This window comes from Sphaerodactylus townsendi, linkage group LG03 (genome assembly GCF_021028975.2).
Source record: "Sphaerodactylus townsendi isolate TG3544 linkage group LG03, MPM_Stown_v2.3, whole genome shotgun sequence".
Classification (NCBI taxonomy): Eukaryota; Metazoa; Chordata; class Lepidosauria; order Squamata; family Sphaerodactylidae; genus Sphaerodactylus; species Sphaerodactylus townsendi.
In genome coordinates, this window is record NC_059427.1 from 165,189,643 (window position 1) to 165,205,607 (window position 15,965).

The window sequence follows — 15,965 nt, forward strand, 5'->3', positions numbered from 1 at the left end:
TAGCAATCTTAGTTGAGTTGAATCTTGGGCTGCCAACTCTGGGTTAGGAAATTCCTGGAGATTGGGGAGGGGTGGACTCTGGGGGAGGCAGGGTTGGGAAACTATCTTTGTCACCAGGACATCGGTTGTAATTCTGGGAGATCTCCAAGCCTTTCTTGATGGTTGGCAACCCTAGCTGGATCATATACAGCATCTCCACTGATGGAAGAGACCTTCATCAGTGGAGTGAGATTTCTCTGCTTATGCCCACCCCATGCAGTCTCCTGGTTGCATCTGTAGGATAGGGGACCCCCCCCCCCCGAACATCATGAGGAGAGGAATTGGAGGTGTGCCATGGGAGGAGGAGGAGGAGGAGGAGGAGGAGTTTGGATTTATATCCCGGCTTACAATCTCCTTTCCCTTCCCCCCTCACAACAAACACCTTGTGAGGTGGGTGGGGCTGAGAGAACTCAGAAGAACTGTGACTAGCCCAAGGTCACCTTGCTGGTGTGTGGGAGTGCACAGGCTAATCTGAATTCACCAGATAAGCCTCCACAGAAGAGCGGGGAATCAAACCTGGTTCCTCCAGATTAGAATGCACCTGCTCTTAACCACCACGCCACTGCTGCCTCCAACTTCTGTTGCACATTTTCCACTGGACATTTTCTGTTGGACATTTCCCACTGGATCCAACACAAGTCATTTTAGTTGATTGACAAATGCATTCATCAATTATATTTGCATAGGAATAAAATCACCAGTTCTGAAGCCACAGGGATACTTGGGGTATTTTCTTGGCTCCTATCAAAGATCTTTCTCTGTTGACAAAATGAAAGGCTGACCATCTATGCTGCTTGCATTTGAGCTGTGTGGCATGAATCTGTGCATCTTTATCACGTACCCACTGACACTTTGCCCAAGTGTCAGTGAGTACAATGGAATATGCTTCCAAGCAAGGTTATTCAGAAGAGTCAACTACCCCTGTGCTGAAAATGCCATACATGATTCAGCTTTTTTTGGCTGGAGCTTAAGCCCCCACTCCGTCACCCCCACTTCCATTTCTCAGGTCCATGTGGACTTGGGAAATGGCAGCAATGGGAAGACAGCTTCAACTAAGAGCTCTCCGCGCTCCCATTTCTCAAGTCTTTGTAGACCTGGGAAACAACAGTGGGGGAATCGGGGCTTGAACTCCATCTTATCTATCTATCTATCTATCTATCTATCTATCTATCTATCTATCTATCTATCTATCTATCTATCTATCTATCCATCCATCCATCCATCCATCCATCCATCCATCCATCCATCCATCCATCCATCCATCCATCCATCCATCCATCCATCCATCCATCCATCCATCCATCCATCCATCCATCCATCCATCCATCCATCCATCCATCCATCCATCCATCCATCCATCCATCCATCCATCCATCCATCCATCCATCCATCCATCCATCCATCCATCCATCCATCCATCCATCCATCCATCCATCCATCCATCCATCCATCCATCCATCCATCCATCCATCCATCCATCTATTTATTTATTGTCATATTTATATACCGCTCCATCCCCTGAGGGCTCTGGGCGGTGAACAACAAAATAATATTACATAGACAGTAATAGCAGCAACTAATTAATATAAATAAATAGCATCATTAAAACATAAAATTACAGCGTTCCACATAAACCACTTGGCATCCAGTATTAAAACTATCAATAAAAACCCTCCCAGAGAGGGGACGGTAGATCTAGGTGTCACAGCTCCCAGGATGTTAAAAGGGAGAGACAAAGAGGACGCTCACCATCAGCGGCTGGCCTCCCCAAAAGCCCTGTGGAACAACTTGGTCTTACAGGCCCTGCAGAACTCTCCAAGATCCCGCAGGGCCCGGAAAGTTGGAGGAAGAGTGTCCCACCAGGCAGGGGCCAGGGCCGTAAAAGCCCTGGCCTGAGTGGAGGCCAGCCATGTCATTGAGGGGCTGGGAACCACCAGTAAATTGTGTACAGACGTATGGGATAAGGCGGTCCCGAAGGTACAGGGGCCCCAGGCCGCGAAAAAACCAAGCATGATTAGACTATTTTCCATGGAGCTCAACCCCCCCCCCCCTTCAATTCCCAGGTCTATGTGATTTCATCAACTGCACTCAGAGTCCATGTAGACCTGGGAAATGACAACAAGGGAAGAGAGGGCTTCAACTGAATGTCGAACTCCAGTCCACATGGACCTGAGTACTGCGGTGAGGAGAAAGGTAGAGAATATTTTTTTCTCCATCAATTTCAGGTTTGGGTTTTCAAAACCCTGAAAATTTCCAGTTAAAAAGCCACGTCTGCTCTCGTGGTGCAGGGACAATAATTTGGTCTTTAATACCAATAAGACAAAGGAGCTGATAGTAGACTACAGAAGGAACATCAGAAATTCAGCCCTTGGTTATTAATGGGGATTGAGTGGAGCGGGTGGCCAGCTTTAAGTTCCTTAGTGTTATGATTAGAGAGGATTTGCAGACTGCCGCAGTGGTTGTCCATCAGAGATTGTATTATCTGAGACTTTTAAGAAAACAACTGAATGGAAAACTGCTGGTGACCTTCTACCGCTGAGCCATAGAGAGTGTCCTGACACACTGCATCTGTGCATAGTTTGCCAGTTGCACAGTGGCAGATAGGAAGGCGTGCCGTAGGGCAATTACTACTGGCCAGAGAATAAGTGGATGCCCCCTCCCCTCTTTGGAAGAACTCTATAATTCCCGTTGCTTAAAGAAAGTTCAGAATATTCTGAAAGACCTGTCTCACCCTGCATGCTCTTTTTTTTTGAAATATTACCATCTGGCAGACGATACAGGATCATAAAAACAAGGACAACTAGGCTCAGAGACAGTTTCTATTCCAGAGCTGTGGCTATGCTGAACTCCGTGGTGTCGCGTTGATGTGACTGTGGCTGTGTAGGGACGGTTGGAAGGGGGATTGTGGAAGATGGGGTGTGAGGACTGCAGAAATGTGCATTGGGGGATGTTTGTATTTTCGTTGTGCGTGCACAATGACATTAAAGTTTATCTTGTATCTTATCTCATCAAATAAAGCTGAGTATCGACATTATTTGGCTTTACCGAAAATTTCCAGATTTTTAAAAACCAAATTCAACATTTATCAAGTAAAAGAAATTGTGCTCATCCCTGCTTCCCAGAACTATCTACCCAACTGTGTAAGTGACAGGTTATGTCTGCAATCTTCACACCTGACAGGGCACGTCACCATTATGATCCATGCTCCCACCACAAACCCCGCTGCTTACATGTCTGAGGATTGAGTCTCCCACTAGAGGAAGTCCCCCTCACCTCAGAAGTATATCCTTGGCTTGAGAGGATATATGTTCATCCATCAATGAAGGAGTCCCTTCTAAGGCACCACATCTTTCTTCACTAAGGGCTCCATTATCCATAACTGGCAGCGAGTTATCACCATGGGACAGGGATGTATCTATTGGATGCCCAGAGTCCTTGCCAGTGGTGGGATCCAAAAATTTTAGTAACAGGTTCCCATGGTGGTGAGATTCAAACTGTGGCGTAGGGCCAATGGGGCTGGGCGGGGCACGACAGGGGCGTGGCCGGGCATTCTGGGGGTGGGGCATTCCTGTGGCAAGGACGTAGCCGCTGCCCCGGTCCTTGGGCAGGAAATGAATGCACACAGGTGCAGGCTGCCACGCACGCCAGTGCACCTCCTGCTAGGCTGCTTCAAGTTCTGCGCGCTACTGCTGAGAGGAGGGGCGTAACTAAGGCAAAAAAAACTCACGTGGCAAAATCCCCAATTAGTAACCCCCTTTCAGCACTAACATAGAAATAAATTAGTAATCCCTACTCTCTGAACCTGTGAGAACTCTTTGTTGATCCCAATTTCCTCTGGTCCCTTTTGGCTCCACACTCCCTCTGTCTGTCTCAAATCCTCCAGTTAAGCTACTTTCGTTTCAAGGAAATGAACTTGTTCCTTGAAAGCCTGGAGCTTCTCACACAGAGCACCCACCCCCATGACTTCGCTCCAACAAGCAGTTAGTCATACACATGACCAACTTACTCTCTAATGCCTTCCCTGATGCTTCATGGAAGTTCCAGAATATTGTGCAGGACTGAGCCACTTTAGAGAGTTCCTCCTGCTGGGCAGCCCCTTATCTGCAGTGCACTAATATGGCGGCCATGCACAGCTTACAGGAAATGTTGCAGTACACTGGATTGCCCCTGTCCCCTGCTGGCTTTCTGCCTTCATAACTGGTATGCTGTTTGTTTAAGCTGGAGATGAAAAGAGATAAGTGCCCTGTGCACTATGCCCTGTGCTTCTCCTGTATTGAATGAGGATTTAGCCCTATATGACATTAAAGGTTAAAATTGAAATTGAGGATTTAGCCCTCTGGCTTCCTTGCCCTGCAGCTAAACTCCCACAGATGCTTAACTCACTAGGTTGCCTCTGTTTACAGACTCTTCGTCACTCTCTGCTTTCATATCTTTGACTCTCCCACAGTTAGCCTCAAATATATAGCTCTGTCTATCCCCACTCCCTCCTACTTTAGCCTGTCACCCTGATGGGGCCTACGTGTTGAAGCAGGTTGGGTGAGTCACGTATTCACCTTCCTGAACAATGGATGCTGACTACAGATGAGTGGGGATGGGTTAGCCGCTGTAGAAAATGGAATACTGAACTAGATGGTGCCAGAATCATCATTTGCCTAGGCCAAAAAAGGAAAAACTTAGGACAGCCCTTCATGGGTAACCTCACCAAGTGAATTTGGATTTGTGGATCACTATGGGCCTTGCCCCACTCACCGTTTGCTGCGCGCTACTCTTGCCAAATAGCGCAGGGTCCAGCGGCACTCCCCACTACAGAGGCAGCGACAACGCAGCCGCCCCGGCTCTCGCACCCCCTCAGTGCTCGTCATTTCCGGTACTGCTGAAAATGGGGAACACAATCCCCGCGCTGAAAAGGTCCACGCCGAATGAAACCGACGTCATTTTTAAAAGTGGGGAAAACTGCCCATGTCAAAAAGGTTGGGAACCACTAATCTAAAAGACACACACTGGCCGATTCGGCACAAATTTCCTAAAATGTTTGTAAAACATGTTCAGTCCCCCCCTTTTGTCTGCACTAAACCCCTTCAAACGATTAATGGCTGCCATTATGTGGTTCCCCCCCCTTTTTTTTGTTCATTGATGAATCGGCGCTTCACAGCTTCCTGCTACATTTCTCCACATTTCGCCTTGTAGATTAGCCCCCCAAAATAACAAAATAACTCACAGAAACTCACAGAAATGATTAAAACACTGGTGAGGGGGAACATGGCACCAAAAAAAAGGTTCAGAGACAGCAGGGAGGGTTGAAAAATGTTTTAAAGAGATACACACAGCAGGGAAGCCATTCTGAAAATGTTTCAGCCTCAAGGATCATTTCAAAAGGGGATTCATTTAAAACATTTTGAGCCTGGAAATAAAAAAACATTCTGGGAACCAGGGTTAAAAAAATGTGGCACTCCAAGGAGGAAATGTTTTATTTCCTGCCTCAAAGCATTTTAAATGAATTGTGCGGAAATGGCCACTGTGACAATCGAACTGGTGGTTCCTTTAAGGTTACACTTTGAGGCAGAAGTCCTGGATCCCAGTTCACGGGCTTATTGGTGGGGGTCCCAAATGTAAGCTGCACCGCTGCATCATATTTACTTCAGTGCCAATGATTAACTGTCTGGCTTCAAAATATTGCATGTTTACAAAACTTGGGATTGTCTTTTTCATTACAGGGCCAAAATTATTATGTCCGAGTCTCTGCTTATAACATGAAAGGCTGGGGACCGCCTCAGACTGCTTCACCTTCCTGTGCTTCTCCTTCAAGTAGGTTAAGAGTTTTCACCTCTTTGCAACTTTAGCACTGTAGTTTGACCATCCCTGCCCCCCCCCCTTGTAAGATTGTAAGAAGTCCATTTGGTCAGTTTTCCTGATGGCAAGAAATCAATTTAAACTGAATGCTACCCAAAATGTCATGCTATTAAATGAATGCACTACTTCTGTTCGAATGAATCCTGTGATCTAGACCTGCCTCTGGATATTGTGATAGCATAGAGCAGGGGTGGGCAATTATTTTTTCCATGGGGCCGCATAAGAAACAGAAAATATTGTGGAGGGCCGGGCCAAAAGGCTGAACTCAATTCTGCATAATAGGGGCTGATAAGTGACAGACAGGTGCACAGATCAACTAGGAATCAGTGGCAACAGTTCTGCATACAGAACTATTTGGCACAAAGAATCACAGGCTTAACCTACCTGCATAGTTGTCCACTGTGACAATCAAGCAAGTGGGGAGAGACTTTAAGTCCTTTTGACCTACTTTTTTCATTGATCGGAGTGCTTTGGCGAGCTTCGCAGTCGCTTCGTCTTGGTTGGGCAACAACCAAGGCAACCGGCTTCTGCTGGCTTTTAAAGGCCTCGCCTCCCCAGCAAGGCAGGGTAGGGTATGGCGCGAAAGCCCCCCGGCAGAAGTTATGTTAGCCAGCGCAACCGGCTTCTAAAGACGCCCCTGCTAAGGGCGGCGAGGGTGATCAGCCCCCCAGGCTTAAAGCAGCCAAGGTAACCAGCTTCTGCAGGGCTTTCAAAGGAGGAACGCCCTGCGAAGCCACTGCGCCAGGGAGTGGCCTTCAGAGGCCCTTCTGGCGAGTGGCAAGGTGAGGGAGGGAAGGGGAGGGTTAGTGGAAGAATGAGCAGTGCGGTTCTAAACAGGTCCCCTGTTGTGGCCAGGTCTTGTCATAGTCTGCTGGCACGAGCTAAATTAGGTCATCCGCTGGCTTGATGTACCCACGGGCTGTATAATGCCCAGGTCTGGCATAGAGGTACCACTTCAAACTATGGTGGCCGATTTAATTTTTTTAAAGAATTCCCTCAGTTTAATCCTTCACTGTAAGTAGACATAATAGGATATAACTTTCTTCTCCGATGTGGTAACTTTTTTTTAATGAGTGAGGATTTTTTTTTTCACAGGGAACATTAAAAATGTGATTCTGGGTTAAAGTCTAAAGGGACCCCAGCCTAGTTTGTTGCATCTTTCACCTCTTCCAACTGTGTGAGTTAAAGCATTCTGATAATAGGCTGCAGCATAGGATCGGTGGTAGTTCTTATGAGATTCCAGGATAAGTTATGGATTAAAATTGTTATCATCTCTACCAAGCATGGTCAATTGGCCATGCTGGCAGGGGCTGATGGGAATTGTAGTCTATAACATCTGGAGTGCCAAAGGTTCACCACCACTGGTATAGGATTACTGGAGAGCCAGGATTACTGGAGAGCCAGTGTGTTGTAGTGTTTGAGAACTGGCGGACTGTAATCTGAAATGCCAAGTTTGATTCCCCACTCCTCCACATGAGCGGCAGACTCGAATCTGATAAACCAGGTTTGTTTTCCCACTCCTGAACAAGCAGCCTGCTGAGTGACCTTGGGCCAGTCACAGTTCTCTCAAAACTCTCTCAGTCCCACCTGCCTCACAAAATGTGTGTATGAGGAGAGGCAGGGAAGGGAAGGAACCGTAAGCCTTCTTACGGTTGAGAAAAGAAGGGTATAAGTCCAAACTCTGTTCAGAATTTCCTTTGCTTAATTATTCCTTTCAGTAGGAAACTAACATAGGATGCAATCTTTCTCTAGTTTTGTTCATATCCAGACATTTTTGTATCGATTTTTTTAAATTGAGACCCCCTACTTGCTTCCTGCTTCCTTATGTATTATCCTGCCTTTGGGGTACGTCTTGGAAAAGGCAGGCTACTCTCAGAAAGCAGTGCGGCATGAGATTGTTTCTTCGTTTACTGGCATCCAGTGCCATTAATATGCATGGCTCTTGCAGCAGTACCATAAGCATTAAAAGCCAACAGAGGGTTGCAGTGAGACTGGAGGGCACAAGTGTAACAGGAAGAAAGTATGTACTAAAGACGCCTGTGAATCACCACGAGGCGTGGTTGAGCTACAGGGTAGCGGACTAGCTGATACCTCGCTTCTCAGTATGTGGCAGAAGGGGAGGAGAGCCATGCCAGAAAAGGGCTAGAAGGTCACCGGAAGAAAAGGAGGGCGAAATAAGACTGTCTTAAAACGGCTTGGCACCCTCCTTTGTCTGGGGCCATGTGCTCAGCGGGCTGACGATTTGCTCCACCTGCCCCTCCTATTTCTATGTGCTAATGCATGCTTATTCTCGGTTGTCAGTAGCTTAGTTCTTAAGTGGGTTTGGCTTACGGGTATGGCTCTAAAGGAAGGGCAAGGGGGAAAGGAGCTCAAGGAGCTAATGCCTTCCCAGGAATAGCAAATAGCAGCAAGAGGCGAGACCGCCTCTGCCGTAACCAAATGGCCGGTGAATATCTCATTAGAGCCAGGAGCGCCCACCCGCAGAGTCCTTACATGAAGTCGAAGTCTCGATTGGGGCAACTCGCAAGGCTGAGCTGTAGTATGTACCCATATGACCAGATCCAGACTCATGCTTAGCCTCACACTTCTGCTCAATAAAATGGCTATGACCAATTTATTACCCCAGCAGTTTAGTAGTGTGTATTATCAGGGGTGTACCTAGGCAAACCAGGTAGCCCGGGGACAAAACTTGAGTTTGCGCCCCCCCCATAAGGGCAACACCCTCCCCACCATGACCAAACAATGATTTTTTTGCACCAGGTCATTTCTTAAATCATCATTACATTATAGTAGAATACATGCCCCCAGCACAGCAATAGTCCATTCTCACTTCAGCAAGTAGGAAATCAAACATTTAGGCAATTTTTCAAAATGCTTTCAAAATGTTTTAGCACTGCTGTAGTCCCTTCTTCCTTCACATCCTTCCCTAAAACCTACTCTCTTGAGCTTCTATTCTCTTAGTCATTCAATTGAGCTGGACCCTCTTATTTCCCATTTCTTCTCTCTCTTTCCCATTGTCCATAATGATCTTTACTCGGGCAAGGTAGGAAAATAATTTTTACTTCTATTAATTCTACTCATTTTTACAACTCCTAAGTTCAAAGTGGTTTCCTTTGAAGATAAGTACAGTATAAAATAGCAATGAACCTTCCTACAATGACAATCATGGACAACCTGCAATTAACACTCCACCCACCCCCCCAACATCTTGAAGAAACATGACCTATGCATCTCATTACCTCCAGCTTCTAGTGAAGCACTATGTACGCTCATTCAGTACAGTGTATCCATACTGTGAATTCTTGCCTGGTTATTCTCAGCCTTTACTATTGCCCCTCACTATCATCAAGTGAAGCAATCATTTTGGATTAACCGTATATCACTTTTATTCCCGTGGGAAGTTGGTGGAGATGCAGGTTTCAATTTGCTATGAGAGTTTGGTTTCTTTGGAGAAGGTTAGGCTAATTGCCACCAGTATGGTAGGTAGGTTCTTTCTAGAGGCTTGATTTTGCTGGTGAACTCTCTCAGCCTCTACTGACCTCATAAGTGCAATCTGCTCTGGGGAAAGTGGAAGGATAGGAGCTTCAAAACCATCTTCAGTGCACTCCTTTGCCAGAAGAGAAAGGCAGGGTGTAAATCGAAACCTTCCTTCTTCAAACAAATTTACCAAATCTCCCTGAACAAGACTTACTTTTTTCCTTCTTCACATTGCAGGAGACAAGGCTACATTCAAAAAAGTACAGGAGTCTCTATGGAGCGGCCAAGCTGGACAATTCTAAACATCCTACCTTGTGTTGCATTTCTCATACTGTTCCCTTATTTTAAGGTGTCTTTAGGGGAGCTAGAAGCACCTGGGTTCTATTGGGGATTTTAACCCCCCAACATACACATTATAGGCTTCATCAGCAAACTTGAAGGGTTTTAAATGTTTGGGGAAAGGCTTGTCTCCATTTATGGCTCCAGGTTTTAGATTTTGCTATACACAGATTTGGATCATGTTGTGAATTAGATAGTAATTGATGACCGTGAAATAGCCCACAATTTTACTAAAACTCTGTTCATAAACACAATCATCATCAAAAGCTCAAATATATTCACTACCCAATCATAACTGCAAACCATGCTACCAACAATTTTCAGAGAAAACACCTTCCAGAAATAAAGAGGCCTGTACAGATCCCTTTGCAAAGCCTAGTATGGAAGCCAGTATGCCACAAGACCTCTGGAGGCAATTCGTAGTGATGGTGTAGCAACAACTGAAAGGGACCGATTTCTCGGGTAGTAAAGAGGCTGGCCGGGGCTAACTAGCCATAAAAGAAGGCGGCAGAATCGGATGCTGGGAAACAGATCCTAGAGAAGATGTTTAGTAAACCATAATTCCAGCTGCTGCTCTACTGTTTACATCCGGGTAACTCTAAACAGCAATCTTCAAACTGTTGTTTTTCAGATGCTTTCTTGTTCCTGATCTCTCGAACTCCCTCAGTTGAACTGCATGAAAACAAAGAGGGCTCGTTCCCCTTCCCCACCCTCACAGACACTAAGCGATTGGCAAACATTCTATTGCTTGAATTTAATGCTTCCCCTTAATACCCTTTAGTCACATACTCTTCTCCAGTTCATGCTAAATATGCAAACTTTCTAAATGTCATACCTCGCTTCTGGGTAAAAGCTATTGGGTCTGGGGTTAGATTCCTTCTACTCTCACCTGGGTGCCTGCATAACAGGGAGTGGGATTAATGGCCACATATCCAATCAGGTAGGAAATTCAACAGGAAAAGTATTGACAGCAGCAGTCAACCTGGAACTGGCTGGATTTCTACCGCTGGTGCCAGGCAGAAAATCCCATGTTCAGGGAGAAACCCCAAGCTAGAAAGAGAACAAAGCGCACCCATAACCATATATAAGGATGCGGCTAAGGCGAGGTTTCGCTCTTTGATTAATGCAAAGGCAAAACAGAAGCTCTTCGCTCGGCCTCTTCAGTTGATGCACCATTGCAAATGCAATGACCTGTTACTTAAACCAGCCCTTTCTCTAACCCCGCACTAAAGTTCAGCTTCCACTGGCAAAAGAAGACTGCAAAGTCCGCCTCCTCCATGGTGGCTTCTGGCGGACCAACGCTGGCCATGGAAACTGGCCATGAAAATGCATGAAATGAACCGACACGGCTGTTGCTGCTGTTGGCAAACCATGGATTTAATGCGGGCGGCCAGCGGGAAACGATAGCCAGAACCTTCTCATCAGAGGGAAGGAAAAGCACCTCCTCTGTGCAGCTTTCAAACGCTGCTGAACTTCATACTACTGCTGCACTTTACTGGGGCACCAGTTCAGCGTTCGCGCTTTGCCGCCCCCCTTTTCCACGTATAACGCTTTTACGCCCGAAAGCAGCGAGAGGGCGAAAGCACAGAAGTTGACCCGCGCCTAAGCCGATTGATCTGCCATTAGGCGGGCAAAAAAAAGGCAGGGGAGGTCCGGGAGGGTTGCCTCACCGAGGCGCCAGTGGCCTCCGCGCTTTGCTGCCCACTTTCCATCGCATGCCTCTTTGATGCGAAACTCCAGCAGCAGAGGGCGAAGCAATGAAGCGACCACGGCTTCCAGCTGGTGGTCTGTTGTTAAGGGCAGGCGTACGCTTTGTCCAGGTAAGGAGGAGGAATACCGTCGGCCAGGAGAGGTGCTGCAAACCTTCCTGCTTAGCCTCCCAGGAATACTCTGCTTTGTTTTCGGTTTGATCTTTGCCTCCAAACCTGCTCCATTGTCGCCCGAAATTTCCCCCCCCCCTGGGCAGGCACTTGCTGGCACGTGGCTGCTGCTGCCACCTTGCACCGAAAGTGCGTTTTACCAGCCGCAGCTGCTGCCATGGAGTGGTTAAACTTCCAAGCTTACAATTAAGTGGGCGGTCCTATAGGTTGCGAAGGGCTGTAGCTTCCTGCGAATAGATAACTTCGCAAAAAAAAAACACCTCTCGGTCCACCACCAGACCTGACGGTTGCCGCGGCTGCTGCGCAGGGACACTCCAACTTCTGCTGGTCAGCACTGGCAGGCAGGACTGGGGACTTGAGAAGCCTGGAGAAGCAAAGAAGCTTCTTCGGCAAGGCCCAGGCCCACTTCTTTATCCATCGCAGCTCCTCTGCTGCCGGGTACTGCTGGCTGCTGCTAAGCTGGCTTCCCCTTTCCGCCAATTCTCTGTGAGCACCAATACACCGAAGGCCTGCGCACTCTAAACTAAGGCTGAGCTGCTTTGCTAATGCTATTCACCCAGAGGGCCGGAACCGCTCAGATTAAGTGGGCGGGCTAAAGGCAGCCTGGAGCCGGGCTGCTGTAAAGCAGCTTTCCAGCAAAAGCCGCCCAGCCAGCTGATGTTAGTGCAGTAGCTCTGGCGAGGGATTTTGCCTGGCTTTAATGTGATCTTCAACTCACATGATGGAAATTGATGCGGGGACGGACAAAAGGTACTCCTTGTCCCCTAGGACGGTCCGGCCAGTGTATTATTGGTATTGGCCCTCAAAGGCATGCGCTACAAAAAAAAGAGATCCACCTCAGGATCTTGCAACACCATCCTTAGGCTTAATTTTGCTTCTTGGCTGGGCTAAGCAAGGATTATCAAAGTAAGGGGTTAAGCCAAAAAAGCCTTCAAAGAAGAGGTGAGTTTTGAGGAGGAAAGGGAGAGATCTGGCATCAGAGAGCTGTTCAGGGGTAGGAGATGTCCTTTAAGAAAGGACGGAGCTGTTTCAAAAAGCTAGAAGGAATTTGTAGACTGGACAAGAGGTGGTGTTTTATCATGTGGCAGAGAGGTGGACTCTAATCTGAAGAACTGGGTTTGGTTCCTTGCTCCACCACGTAAGTGGTGGACTAATATCTGGTGAACTGGATTTGTTTCTGCACTCCACATGAAGCCTGATGGGTGACCTTGGGCCAGTCACAGTTCTCTCAGAACTCTCTCAGCTCCACCAGCTTCACAAGGTGTCTGTTGTGGGGAGAGGAAAGTAAGGAAATTGTAAGCTGCTTTGAGACTTCTTACGGGTTATAAATCCAAACTCTTCTTCTTCTTCGGTGATGACAGTGATGTCAAGAACATCAGACCAGGACCAACGAAACTTAAGTCCAAACCCCCTTCTGGCTACAATATTGCCAATATCATTAGCGAACATCAGAGCTCGAACAGGTACTCTTGCACCAGAAAATTTACACTTTCAGGCTGGCTAATTTCCACAAATTATCGCCATGCCTACGCTGGCGGTTGGGGCCGCTGATACGACGATTACCTAACCCGCGGACTTACCGCTCTACATTAACGTAACAGTCCGACGTAACGGTATTAATAGATGGAAGCAAATAAACGTTTCACGCTGTTGCCGCCGATTGACTTGCCCTGCGTATTCCTCACGCGAGTAATTCGCCGATCTCCAGAAGTCGCACCGAGGCCAGGGGCATGTCCCCGCCCCGCGTGGATACTCGGAAGAGTCAGCTGGCTGTAAGTTATTGATCGGAAAAGGGGATAAAGCGCTAACCTTCCAGCCACTGCCGCTCGCGACGCCTTCCCAAATCTTCAAGCCTGCCGTTCACATCGCCAAAAAACGTACTTTGGCTGCTGCCGATTACCGCGACGTTTAAGTAAGCTGGTTTAGGTGGGAAAATGAGTGGCTTCAGCGCAGCAGTTGGGGAGCAAGGGCTGCGTCAGCTGCCAAGCAGATGCAATCCCCATGTGAACATTGGTATAGGGACGGCATTTTTTGCCCGTCCTCATTGTGCGCCTTGGCGTTCCGCAGAAAGGGCCTCAGTCTCAAAAAGGATAGATGAAAAATGAAGAAGGTGATATTCCTAGATAGAGCGATGGAGCTGTTTAAGAGAAAAGACTTTTAAGGAATATAGCCATAGTTGCCAAAGTCTCACACAGGGGTAAGTTGGAGTAAAAGTGATATGCGAGAAAACATTTGAAATCTAAGTTACATTTTGATGTCAAAACAGGGAAGATTAAATTGGAAGTATTTCGATTCTAGCACCGGAAAAGCTGGGGAAAGTGTACATCTTTTTTCCAAGCACTGGAGGCTTGGAAGCCGCAACGGTAGCCTATGGCCTTACTTCACCGCCTCACCACCCACCACCAATCCGTTACTCATATGTTAACAGAATTTGTTGTGAGGGTGGGGTAAAATCAACACTTAGATTTATAAGTGGAGCCCAAATTGAGAATTTGCTCTAATAAGGGACTTCCTTCTTCTCTAGAAGTTGTTCCCCAGTGCACGGAGGCGATTGTGCAAATGTGGTCTTAGCATGTTTTGGGTTTTTTTGCCTCCAAACCTTAGCCTTCTGTTTATAGGCCAATGAGGGTTTCCCTTTTTCCAAGATAGCTTCCCTTGCATAATTAGTGCGTTACATTGAAAGGGGAGGGACTTCAATGATGAAATTTTTAAAAATCCACAGACATAGCTTTTTTGAGAATTCTCACGTTTGCCTCAACCCCTGCTTTTACGTGGATCTAATTCTTTGTTCGCTGCTATCACGCTCCAGGTGGATCTTAAGGCTGACTCATGAAACAATTCACTCTCTTGAGTACTCGTAATACCAACAAATTAACAATTAACTATCAGAAAACTAAAATCATGGTTTTGCTAGATCCCGCCAAAAATATCTCTGGAAACTAAACAATGTTCCTTCTTGAGCAAGTTTATTGTTTCCAAATACCTTTGGCATCACCTTTCACACAATCTTTCCTGGTCCTTAAATTCAAAAGGCAGCGCTCACTCTGTCCTCCCCTAGTATCACTGGAATCCTTCGATTCTTTCATAGCAGAGGGCACTCATTTGTTCGGGCTGCATTAAGGATCTTCAATGCAAAGGTTGAATCCCAACTACTCTATGGGGTCCCCATCTGGATTCAAGCAGTGAACCAAGCTCTGAATGTCCCCCAATCCAAGTTTTTCCACCAAATAATGGGGGTTCCAAACTGCGTCCCTTACGCAGCCCTGTGTTTAGAACTGGGGCAAAACACCCTGGAACCAGTGGTGGGATCCAAAAATTTTAGTAACAGGTTCCCATGGTGGTGGGATTCAAAATGTGGCGTAGCGCCAATGGGGCTGGGCGAACCCGGCAATCTATTAAATGCTGTCGGGCTAATCTCGGTGGGGCATTCCTGGTATTGTTTTGCGCTGCGCTTTAGTCCTGGCGGAAACTAATGCACGCGGAAGCGGTAGCAGGCTGGGCTGCACGCGATGCCGGTGCACCTCCTGCTAGACTGCTTCAAGTTCTGCACGCTACCGGTTGCCGGAAGAGGAGAGGTGTAACCAAGGCAAAAATCAATGCGGCAAAATCACCAATTAGTAAACCCCCTCTCGTCACATACAAATACCGTTCAGTAGCCTACTCTTGGGGAACCTGTGGAGAACCCGCTTCTGGATCCTCACCCCTCTGCCTGGAACATAAAGCTTGTTAGGCAGCAGTGGTTTCATAGAACATAAATTTCTCCAGATGTTCAGGAACTACAATTCTCCCATCAGCCTCCATGCTGCATGGCCTTAATTGGCCAGTGTGCTGGTAGGGGCTGGATGGGAATCTGATGAGTGAATCCTGAACATCTGGAGAGTCACGCGAGGTTCCCTAACCCTGGCTTGGTATAGGAGCTCTTCAGATTTTGGCTCGCGCCTTTCACTACCTGCCATCCGAACGTTGCCCTATGTCTCATTGGACACTACAGGACACGCAGGCTAACCCCTGGTTCTCTCTAATCGAGAGAAAGATTATTTCCATCGGCTCTCGCTCTATTGAATCACTCTTACCTAATGTCCTATTCCAGAAGCAGGTACAATATGCCTAGAGATCGACTCTTTAGATCTAGAGATTTGGCAAATTTACATCTAGCAGTCAAACGAACCTGCTCTCCCAACACAACTCTTAATTCCATTTGAGCAGAGACATATGTGCCTCAATACCTCCATACCTGTAATGAAACCCACCAGCCAGGAGGAGCTCCTACCTATTAATACGCAGCTTTAACGCTATGCCCTCTCGCCCTATTAATAAAGGGTATGGTTCAGCAATTTTAGATGATAAATCTGCAAGGCTATTGCAGTTGCAACCTTAATG

General features: G+C 47.1%; 1 protein-coding gene across 1 annotated transcript in view; it reads left to right on the forward strand.

Annotated features, from left to right (window-relative positions):
• Positions 1-15,965, forward strand: part of ANKFN1 (ankyrin repeat and fibronectin type III domain containing 1) — a 220,743-nt gene that overhangs the window by 92,249 nt on the left and 112,529 nt on the right. The window contains exon 8 of the mRNA XM_048487371.1: positions 5,754-5,844. Within this exon, the coding sequence (XP_048343328.1) occupies positions 5,754-5,844 (91 nt within the window). The remainder of the gene's footprint in view (positions 1-5,753; positions 5,845-15,965) is intronic.